This window comes from Gossypium raimondii, chromosome 9, assembly GCF_025698545.1.
Source record: "Gossypium raimondii isolate GPD5lz chromosome 9, ASM2569854v1, whole genome shotgun sequence".
Taxonomy (NCBI): domain Eukaryota; kingdom Viridiplantae; phylum Streptophyta; class Magnoliopsida; order Malvales; family Malvaceae; genus Gossypium; species Gossypium raimondii.
This window is the reverse complement of record NC_068573.1, coordinates 36,324,673-36,336,265: the sequence shown is the minus strand read 5'-3', so window position 1 is coordinate 36,336,265 and position 11,593 is coordinate 36,324,673. Positions and strand designations below refer to the sequence as shown.

The 11,593-nt window shown below is 34.9% G+C and overlaps 1 protein-coding gene across 2 annotated transcripts; it reads left to right on the top strand.

The window, feature by feature from the left end:
• Window positions 1-1,804: 1,804 nt before the first annotated feature.
• Window positions 1,805-11,558, top strand: LOC105799342 (PH, RCC1 and FYVE domains-containing protein 1). Of its 2 annotated transcripts, XM_012629850.2 has the most exons (10): window positions 1,805-2,307; window positions 2,383-2,469; window positions 3,823-3,909; window positions 4,798-4,887; window positions 5,337-5,417; window positions 5,557-5,751; window positions 5,836-7,965; window positions 8,905-9,051; window positions 10,113-10,498; window positions 11,007-11,558. In XM_012629850.2, exons 2-10 carry the CDS (start codon window positions 2,401-2,403, stop codon window positions 11,137-11,139), a joined length of 3,318 nt encoding a protein of 1,105 aa, XP_012485304.1. In that variant the 5' UTR covers window positions 1,805-2,307; window positions 2,383-2,400; the 3' UTR covers window positions 11,140-11,558. The 2 variants fall into 2 exon arrangements, with proteins under 2 accessions (XP_012485304.1, XP_052476372.1); XM_052620412.1 differs by lacking the exons at window positions 1,805-2,307; window positions 2,383-2,469 and adding an exon at window positions 4,314-4,472.
• Window positions 11,559-11,593: the final 35 nt, after the last annotated feature.

The following is an 11,593-nucleotide window of genomic DNA, read 5'->3' as shown; positions in this document are numbered from 1 at the left end:
TTTAATTAAATAGTTTAATAAAACTATAATGTTATTTATGAACATGATGAATATTTATAAATACCAAAATACATATTTAAAATTGTAAAATTAGTAATATAATAAAAATGGTATATTAATTAGTTTTCAAGTTTTTCTATGTCATTTTAAAATTCAAAATTTTAATTAAATATTTTATTAAAATTAGATTTTTATTAACAAATATGATAAATATTTATAAATGATAAAAAGATATTAAAAAAGCAAAATCAATAATCTAATAAAACAACAATGGGTGTATTGGTTAGTTAAATTTTTTCTTAAATTTGGTCTTTCATATAAATATATATTATAGATTATAAATGACATGTGTTGGTGTATGTGATATTACATGTTTGCTTTTTTAATTCATTATTTACAAGGGTGTAAAACTTTACACCATTCCATATTTTTTTGTATGATTAATATTTTAATGATATTAAAATTATTAATTAGTAAATAAAATTGTAACACTTCTAATTCAATGTCATTATGAGGGTCAGCAAAAGTTGATTCAATACGAAAAAAATTCAAATTTTGAGTTAATTGAATCGCGTTATTTGAGTAAACTGGAATAAATAATTTAAGTTTTGAGTTCGAATCAAGTTGAATTTTACAATTCAAACGATTCGAATAATTCGAATAACAGATGGGTGTAAATACATTTTTGGTCCATATCAAGTTTGAAAATGAGCAAATTGGTTTCTCCCTCAACAAAAATTATAAAATAATTCAAAATAATTTTTAAATTTCAAAATATTTATAAAAATTTCAAAAAAAAGTTCTAAAAAATATATAAAGAAAGTTAAAAAATTAAAATAAGTTAATTAATGATTCAAGTTTATCATATTAAAATATTTTTTTATTATTTTGCTTTGAAAAAGTTTTCAAATATATATGGTTTCAAATTTATGCGCTGTAACAATATTTTAATTTGACATGTTTAATTTAACTCGAACAATTTCACTCGATTCGTTTCGACTTAAATTTCATTTAACTTAACTTGATTCGAAAATTTTCAAATCAAGTTAGAATGATAAAATAAGATTTGTCAACTCAATTAACTCGAAATTTTTTCACTCGATTCGACCGAACGCTCACCCCTACTCACTATCCATTAAAGAAAGGATTAGTACACCATTTGTTATTTAAGTTTGGTTTTAATGTTTAATGTGATATATGAGATTTTAATCCCAAATTGATACTTGAGTTTGATTTTAACGTTCAATTTAATAACTAAGTTTTTTATTTTGTGCCTATACTTTTTATTGAAGCACATGTGTCAAACTTTTATGAGATCATGTGATGTCATTTGATCTAAATATCAAATTAAACATTAAAATAAACCTCAGATATTAAATTAAGAAAAAAACATAGATACTGAATTAAATATTAAAAATAAACTAGGAATAAGGAATTAACCCTTAAAAGAAATAATTTTACTAGTTTTCAAGTGATTTTGAATTGTTTTCCAAAATGATGTGAAAATATTTGTCTTGCAAAAGAAAAATGAGTAAAATCAGTTTTTTCCTCTTCGTATTGACTATTGATAACAAATGAAACTCATTTGACTAAGATTTGACTGAAGATTTCACTATTTACTGTTCAGTAACATCATTTCACTGTATTTTCTTTCCACAATTTTCTCGGCCTCCAAACAGAAAAAAAGAACCCGATAAATAATAGAAAATGAGAAAACAAAAGGAAGAAAGCAAATATTATTTAATCAAAGTAACAAATTAAGATTTAAAATATTTGTGGGAATTTATATTTAGCAATTAGCATTATCCCCTCTGTTATTTTCTTTCACTTTATTTTTTGTTTCTCTCTCATTTCTTTATTCCGTCTCCTCTCTTTCTCTCTCTTCTGCAACTCCTAATCAGATCATAGTTTACAATTTTCCTAACTCTTTCCCATTTTTATATTCCCTTTCCACTTTCCTCCCAGATTTTCTCTCCTTGCAAACACTTCTCTACCTTCCCTTCCCCCATTCTCAATTGATTCTTTTTTTCTCTCACCTGTTCTTTTTTTGACTACTTTCACTACTTCAAAGTTTTTTGTCTCCGTATTTGCTTTAAAGTACTATTATTGAAATTTTGAAAGAGATGTAATAGAGTGAAGATTGGAGTCAGTGAGATTCTCGTGATGATAGAGTCCCAACTTTTCGGAGATTGGGTGGATTTCGAGAGGTTAAAGTTAGGGTTCAGCTGTGGAGAGGAGCAACACGAGTTATTTGGATGGAAGGGTTTGGTTTTGAAAATGGATGAGTTTACTTTGAACATTTCTTAGGTGGGTTAGTTTTAATTTCTTTTTTGGATCCTTAACTTTTTGAGGGGCTTTAGGTGCTCCTTTTTTTTGGTTCAGTGAAGTGTAATTTCGCTTATGTCAAGAACGGATAGGATGGCTTCCGATCTTAGCAGAACGGGCCCCGTCGAAAGAGATGTCGAGCAGGTTATTTTTTTTTATTGCCGATTTTCTTTGTAGTTCAATTATTGAATTTGGTTTCTGTTTGTTGGATTGAATTTTTTCTTTTTGGTTTCCTGTTTCCTTCTGATTCTTGTTTGAAATTGCTAATTCGATGCTTTATATATGGGGAGGTCTTTAGGAGTAATTCGGCTGTTTAATGATTGTCCAGTGATGTGTATGAGTAAATTATGCACAGTTGTAGGATCAAGTAGAAAAAATGGCGGCATTCTTCTTGTAGCTTTCTAGGGTGAAGTCCCATTAGCGATATTCAGCTTATTTTAACTGTAAGTTGCTCTTTGAAAGCTTTTCATAGTGAGAGTAAAGAGAGGAAGCCAGCTGATCTTGTTGTTGCATTGTTTGAACGATCTTAGAATTTTCTATTTGAATCACCATGTGACTGAAACCTGTATTGTGACCAAGGAATGGCATACAAGCACCCTATGTTCTAGGAGTGATGAAACTTTTAGGCATTTTATTATGCTGCTACCTTACTTGATAGACTCAAATCAACTTGAGTGATGATAATTCTCGGCTGATTAGTGTTCTCTGTTCACCATCAATGATTTTCATATAATGAATACTGTTATGCCGTTGCATCTAAGGTATACTAACAACTCATTACATTGTCTTGTTTTTGACAAGCCAGTGATAACTACAATCTCATATCCAAGATATGCTACTTTAGATGGAGGAAGAGTGTAACAGACCGGAAATAATTTTGTCTGCTATGAGTAGTTTAATACTTCTGCAGATTACTTCTTATTCTTGGGTAGTTGAAATTTAAGTACCAAGTAAACTGATATCTAGCAACAGATAAATAAATGGGACTTGCATATTTCTATGTCACATCTATAGACACAAATTTTCCCTCTTGAGGATCTTTCTTTTGTCTTTGGATCCTTGGAGATTGATCCAGGGAAAAATCTGATGTATGTATCTCTTGTTCAAAATAAGTTGGAAAAATGTATGGCTTAGATGCTGAGTGTTAGTCTGCTTGTACTACTGTCAAGGTGGGAATTAATCTGAATTTGGCTTTGCTCAAAGGGAATTACCTTTCACTTTCTCAGAATTCAGCTTCTTAGTGTGCCCAAATATTTATTTATTGTTGTATATTACTATTTCAGCCTTTTTCTCTTTCTGAATTTCGAAGAAATTTTTCCATAATTCTTTTTCCCCGTCTATTGTAATGAATATATATATTTCTAAATGATATTATGATGCAGTGGATGTTTTTCCTTAATTTGTCATTCTGCTACATGTAAGCTCATCTTGGAGCTATAATTATGTCAAGTGTGCTAAAGCTGCCCAAGTTAGCTTATTGGATGCTCTTTGCAACAGGCCATTACTGCTCTGAAGAAAGGGGCATACCTGCTGAAGTATGGAAGAAGAGGAAAACCAAAATTTTGCCCCTTCCGCCTTTCAAATGTAAGTTTGGCTCAGTTTTTAGTCGCATGCTTGAACTTTTTAACATGATTCTTTAGAATGTGTAGCTATTCTGGGGCATAATTTTCCTTGTATTCAATCAGCTTCGATTGAAGATTTGAATAACGTTTTACACGACTTTTGAGCCAAGAACAAGCACATGGAAAAGTATTTTTAGCCATTTTAGTTAATGAAATATGGAATGACTAATGTTATATAGAGGAAAAATGGGTTCAAAGACGCTGATAATATGGCTATTCATGGTGTCAATTTGGATAGTTAAAGCTAATTTTATTTGAATAGAAATGAGTCTTATTCTGCATGATAATCTTTACTTTGTTTACAACTATTTGGTGCTATTCGTTTGTCTTTTGTAACTCTTGCTCAAATACTACTATAAAATTCAGGTTAAAACTGCTGGTAAGAAGACTTATTTCTGATTGCCAACTTGGGATACAAACTATCTATACTTGAACAACAATCAACCTATTCTGGATGATAACACATCATTTTTAACCATGTGCTGTCACCTCTATGCTATCACAATTCACGCTCAAATGGATTTGGTGAGACTACAGTCTGATTGCCATCAGTAGAACTCGTCATCACTTGATTTATTACATAATAATAGTGGTTCCTTCATGACCCTTCAGTTTAAGATGATAAAAGAAAGTTGAAGCTTACACATGCCATCATTTGTAAATGGAAATCTATGGGATCATGTATTTTGTCAATATACCCTTTGTTGAAAATCTTGGTCTATAACTGCCTGAAATAGCATATGTTGCATTGAAAAAGCTTGAGACGAAAGCTTAGATTGCAAATGCTTTTCCATTTTATCCCTTTTTCTTGTGCTAGAAGCCTAATTCTTGATTGTTATTCCACTTTCAGGATGAGTCTGTTTTAATATGGTTCTCGGGGAAAGAGGAGAAACATCTTAAACTAAGTCATGTCTCTAGAATTATATCTGGGCAGCGCACTGTAAGTGGTTTTCCGTAGAGATGGTGTATTAACTGTGCCTACTTTTGCCCTAATTCTGTCAATATTTAGAGAGTTGGTACATGCCTGATTAAAATGTAAAAGGGAAGTCTGTTTTGGCTGATATTGTTAATCATTATCCTTATCTCTTCCATGGCAGTATTCATTATTCATCTTTTATATGTTAACAGTTCTTTCCTTAAAGAAACTTGAAAACCAATTGTGAAAAGTTTATCCAAACTGCTATAGAATATACCACAATTGCATGAAGTAGTGGGTAATGAGTTTTTGTAGGTCTCTTCTGTGCGTATTATTTTTACTAGTGGCGTTTGTATATTCTTTTGTGGTAGTTCTGTTTTCACCATTTATGTCTTGTCTTCAGGACACAGACTATATTATTAATTTTGATTTTCTGTTGGTACTGATAATAACTGGTCTATGTGATCTCCCAGCCTATCTTTCAAAGATATCCTCGGCCTGAGAAAGAGTATCAGTCTTTTTCACTTATATATAATGAGAGATCGCTGGATTTGGTAAGAATATGCCTCTTTGTAAGCATGGTTTCTTGTTTGTCTGATATTGTTGTATGCCTCCTCTCCTGTGCCATATACAAGCAACTAGAAGGTGTTCTTATTAGTATTAGTTTTTTTTCGGAATAAAATCATATACTAGATTTGCAAGGATAAAGATGAAGCTGAAGTCTGGTTTAGTGGTTTAAAAGCATTAATCTCCCGTAGCCACCAAAGAAAATGGAGGACAGAATCAAGAAGTGATGGCATTCCTTCTGAAGCAAATAGTCCAAGAACATACACTCGAAGAAGTTCACCTTTGCATTCTCCATTTAGTAGTAATGATAGCTTGCAGAAGGTATAGTTTCAACCTCTTCCGCAGAATCTGCTTTATAACACTGCTAGCTTGCAAATTTAAGATGTGTTTTCTACTTAAATTCAGGATGGTAGGGATCACCTTGGCCCTCATAGTCCGTATGGAAGTCCTCCAAAGAATGGTCTGGATAAGGCATTTTCAGATGTATTATATACTGTTCCTCCCAAGGGTTTCTTTCCTCCTGATTCTGCTAGTGGTTCAGTTCATTCTTTGTCTTCTGCTGGATCAGATAGTGTACACGGTCACATGAAGACAATGGCTATGGACGCTTTTAGGGTTAGTCTCTCAAGTGCAGTTAGTTCATCAAGCCAAGGGTCTGGTCATGATGACGGTGATGCTTTAGGCGATGTTTTCATTTGGGGTGAAGGCACTGGGGATGGTGTTTTGGGTGGTGGACTTCATAAAGTTGACAGTTGTGGTATTAAAATGGATTCCTTTTTGCCTAAGGCTTTAGAATCTGCAGTTGTACTCGATGTCCAGAACATTGCCTGTGGTGGTCGACATGCTGCCCTGGTAACCAAGCAGGGGGAAGTTTTCTCCTGGGGAGAGGAATCTGGAGGTCAGCTTGGGCATGGTGTAGACACTGATGTTTTGCATCCAAAGCTTATTGATGCCCTTAGTAATACCAGTATTGAGCTTGTAGCGTGTGGTGAGTACCATACTTGTGCTGTAACACTTTCGGGTGATTTGTACACATGGGGTGACGGCATGTATAATTTTGGTCTTCTTGGTCATGGAAATGAAGTAAGTCATTGGGTGCCAAAACGAGTGAATGGACCCTTGGAGGGCATACATGTCTCGTCAATCTCTTGTGGCCCCTGGCATACAGCTGTAGTAACCTCTGCTGGTCAATTGTTTACTTTCGGTGATGGCACATTTGGCGTTTTGGGTCATGGAGATCGTAATAGTGTCTCAATACCAAGGGAAGTGGAATCCCTAAAGGGGCTCCGCACTGTGAGAGCAGCTTGTGGAGTGTGGCATACTGCTGCAGTTGTTGAAGTCATGGCAGGAAATTCGAGTTCTAGCAACTGTTCCTCGGGGAAGCTATTTACGTGGGGAGATGGGGATAAAGGTCGTCTTGGGCATGGTGATAAAGAAACAAAATTTGTTCCTACTTGTGTTGCTGCTCTTGTTGAACCAAACTTTTGTCAAGTTGCTTGTGGACACAGTCTGACAGTTGTCCTTACAACATCAGGGCATGTCTACACTATGGGAAGTTCTGTTTATGGCCAGCTGGGAAATCCCCAGGCTGATGGAAAGGTTCCTACCCGTGTTGAAGGAAAGCTTTCCAAGAGTTTTGTTGAGGAAATTTCTTGTGGTGCTTATCATGTTGCAGCTTTGACTTCCAGAACTGAAGTCTATACTTGGGGGAAGGGAGCAAATGGTCGATTAGGTCATGGGGATGCTGATGATAGAAACACCCCAACTTTGTTAGAAGCTCTGAAAGACAAGCAAGTCAAAAGTATCGCTTGTGGCACCAACTTCACTGCAGCAATCTGTCTCCATAAATGGGTTTCCGGCATTGATCAGTCCATGTGTTCTGGTTGTCGCCTTCAGTTTAACTTCAAACGAAAACGTCACAATTGTTATAATTGTGGACTGGCCTTTTGTCATGCATGTAGCTGTAAGAAATGTCTCAAGGCTTCAATGGCTCCTAATCCCAACAAACCCTATCGAGTATGTGACAATTGTTTTAATAAGCTGAGGAAAGCCATTGAAACTGAGGCATCATCGCAATCTTCTGTAAGTAGAAGAGGAAGCATAAATCATGGGACTAGTGAATTTGTCGATAAAGATGATAAGGTGGAATTCAAAACTCGTGCACAACTTGCTAGATTTTCGTCAATGGAATCATTAAAGCAAGGAGAAAGCCGATCAAAGAGGAACAAGAAGCTAGAATTTAATAGTAGTCGAGTTTCGCCAGTTCCAAATGGAGGCTCCCAGTGGGGAGCACTTAATATTTCTAAATCTTTTAATCCAGTATTTGGATCATCCAAGAAATTTTTCTCAGCTTCTGTTCCTGGATCAAGAATTGTTTCTCGTGCAACATCACCAATATCAAGACGTCCTAGCCCTCCTCGTTCAACTACACCAACTCCAACTCTTGGAGGCCTCACCTCTCCAAAAATAGTTGTTGATGATGCTAAGAGGACCAATGATAACCTTAGTCAAGAGGTTGTTAGATTAAGATCTCAGGTATTATGCCTTTTGCAATTCTCATTGCTCTTGTGGAGATTTATTTTTTGTGTTTTATTTCTTAACTAATGTTCCCTTTGATTGCTGTCGTGCTCCTTGTATTTTCCTATTTAAATTTTGCCTACAAATTGCTAAAAGATTAAAAAGGAAAAAAAATCATATTGATTAAAAATGAACAAGTGATTTGCAAGCAGCAGAAATCCTAACGTAATCATTCTTAATAAAGGTAAGAATCAATATAGTAATTTTTTTGTCCAAAAGTTAAACATTTTTAATTTTGAACTTTTCAAGAAATAAAACCTTTTATATTGAGACACGTTTTCTTTTTGATTTTTTTGAGCAAAAAGCAAAGTTGCAAAATATGGTGCCAAATGATACCTAAATAAATTGCAGTGCCCTACAGGGTTTACATTTTGCAGTTTAATGTGTCTTTAGCTAAGGTTAAGTAAGCTTGATAAAGAATTTGAAAACATCATATTGTGTGATTGAACTGTGAGAGTGGTTAGATCATGAGAACCCATCTCGCTTAGTGTTTTAGATGGTAAAATTGATGTTTGTTGGACCTAGATAACAGATGAGCATGGATTACATATTTCTGTTCAAAGCAACTATGTGAATGCATCAAAACAGGTGCTTCTGCTATGCACTGTAATAAAGTCTTATTTTCAGAATAATGGTCAAGATATGACTTCCTATTTTACAATAAATTCTGCAAGCTCTAAGATTTCTCTCACAGATAATATGTCAACAAACGAGGAAGGAGAAAAATCTAAGAGCTAAAAATGGGCTGGGAAAGTAGATGATATTTTCTAACTTTTGCAGGACATTTTACAGTATAGAAGATCTACTCTTGTTTTCTTTGTTCTGCAAGATTGTTTAACTTGCTTCACAGGTTATTCAGTGCTTATGCTTTTATGTCTTACCATTCTTTTATCTCAGGTGGAGAATCTTACACGTAAAGCACAACTTCAAGAAGTTGAGCTGGAGAAAACAACGAAACAGCTGAAGGAGGCTATAGCAATTGCAGATGAGGAGACTGCAAAATGCAAAGCAGCAAAGGAAGTAATCAAGTCACTTACTGCCCAAGTAAGATGGATTTATGTTTGTTTGTTATCCATGGATATTTATATTCATAAAACTTCATCTGTTATCTCTGAATTGCAATGTGTTAGGAGTGATTATTGCTTTGAAATATATTTTTTGTCCTCTGTTCTTTTCTTAGCTTTATCAAGTCATTTTCCCCAGTTTTTATACTGTGGTTTCCTCTTATTTATATCTGAATCTCTCTGCTTACCATAATGCAACAAACTTAGTGTCATGGTCCAAAAAGGAAGCCTCAAATTTCTGATTGGCTGTGTTCTACTGGTACACTATCTTCAGCCAGTAAGGCACATTTTGTAGGACTAACGGCAGTGCCAAATAGGCTAAAATGGGTAAAATACCTTGTAAGTTGGTCTGGACAGTGACATTTGGTACCAAGCTGGCTTTGGGGGATACTAGCAATGTGCCACGAGGATAGTGGGCACCTGTTGGACTGGATAGGATGTCATGTCTTGATAGGGAGCCTTGAATCCCTCATTGGCTATGTATAGAGTTCAATTGAACAATTCACATCATTTTCACTTATGGGGTTTTCATTATCTGGAATTTAATCATGAGGCCCAATGGGTCTGAAGTAGAAATATTTTGCAGGTTGTGGTGGACTGTGACTCTGAGCATGTCACGAGATTACAAGCATGCCCAAGTTCGATTATACTACACTTTTAGTGGATTATTCTTGTTTTCTAGTTTAACAGATGGCTGGCCTGTTCTGCTGTTGTAAATCAAGACAAAATTAATTTTGAATAATTGGCTTCTGAAATCTGAATCCTTCTTCTAAACTGCCACTAATATAGATCATTTTTTCCATTGATATTAAATCTAAACTGCCACTAATATAGATCATTTTTTCAATTGCATATTAAATGCTTTTGTATTAAATGTATTAGCCATGATGCATGGTGTTACCGGTGCATTACATATTCTTTATTCTGCTCTATTGTTTATATGCTTTCTCAGTGTATCACTACAGTTAGTTAAGTGATTAGTTGGACTTTCAATATTTTAATAGTCTTTTGACTGACGTGGATGATAATTTATGTCAACAGTTAAAGGATATGGCTGAAAGATTGCCTATGGGGGCTGCACGGAGCATCAAATCACCTTCATTTACTTCGTTTGGCTCCAACCCTGCTTCCGGTGATGTCTCTAGTGTTTCAATTGACAGATTGAATGGTCAACTAGTGTGCCAAGAACAAGATTCAAATGTATTGAACAGCCAGTTGCTTTCTAATGGATCTAGCATTGCTAGTACTCGTAGTTCTGGCCATAACAAACAAAGCCATATTGAACCAGCAACAAAAAGTGGAGGTAGAACAAAAGAGAGTGAATCTAGAAATGAGAATGAATGGGTTGAGCAAGATGAACCTGGTGTGTATATAACACTTACCTCGCTACCAGGAGGTGCCAAGGATCTCAAGCGAGTTCGTTTCAGGTATGTGTTTTTATTACTCTCTTTGGCAGTTCTAGATTTTGTAGAAAATCTATCTGAAATAATGGGGAATTGGGAGTGGTTTGATGGGGAGGACATTTTTGCTTGTAGTAAGCAAATTCAAGTAGGATGACATTAAGTGTTCATAAACTAGCCTGATGTCAGATGTTTAGCATTATCTAAGCATGTGAAAATCAACTGATATTCATGCTTGGCTTTGACGAATGGGTAAGTGAATATAATCTTTGAATTGTACTCCTAAATGCATCCCTAAGTGCTAAGCTTGTAACCCGTGTTTTTGGCCTCTGAACTAAGTGAATGGGACTAAATTGATTGAAAAGCTTGTTGATATGATTTAATTTAAACTACAACGCTAACACTCCTATTTCCTTACCCACACCCAGGCACATTTAATGGCCTTGAAATAACCATGTCTGTTTAGACTACCCTTGATTTGTGTGACCATCCAAGTTTGAAGAGAAATAAATGGTTTATGAAACTTTAAATGCAGTAAGAAGCGGTTTAGCGAGAAACAAGCGGAACAATGGTGGGCAGAGAACAGAGCAAGGGTATATGAGCAATACAATGTGCGCATGATAGACAAATCTAGTGTTGGTGTTGGGAGTGAGGACTTGGCTCATTAACACAGTGAAATAACCATATGTACATGTAAGTCTTTGGCAAGGTTGCAGTCCCGATTATTGGGATGATCTCAGTGGATCATATTATGTTCGGCTTTCCATTGTTCATCAAGAGTTGAGGGAAGCAGAAATGGCATAAGTAGAGAGTTCGGATTGGGTTTTCTTTTATTTTTCCCTCCTTTATGATATATATTTCAGTTGATTTTACTTCAAATTTTTTTTTGCTTATAACGTACCATTTGTGGTGTGTGGGAGGGATTGAGGGTGGCAAATGTAAATTCTTAGTAGTTTGTTGGCTCTGTTTGAAAGCAGCTGCCATGTAATGTAAATTCATAAGCAAATGAAATCTGCAGGAAAGAAAAAGCTATACCAATTTTCTTTTGATTTATATGATAATAATATGAGTCCTGGCTTGTTAAAAAGATCGTAAACCATAGTACTTTTGTGGGCTGAAGTG

Excerpts from the sequence above, each read along its gene's own strand:
- LOC105799342 (XM_012629850.2), top strand. The coding sequence starts at position 2,401 with ATGTCAAGAACGGATAGGATGGCTTCCGATCTTAGCAGAACGGGCCCC. Across the intron at positions 5,418-5,556 it reads ATGAGAGATCGCTGGATTTG|ATTTGCAAGGATAAAGATGA; the intron begins GTAAGAATATGC and ends ATCATATACTAG. Across the intron at positions 10,499-11,006 it reads CTCAAGCGAGTTCGTTTCAG|TAAGAAGCGGTTTAGCGAGA; the intron begins GTATGTGTTTTT and ends CTTTAAATGCAG.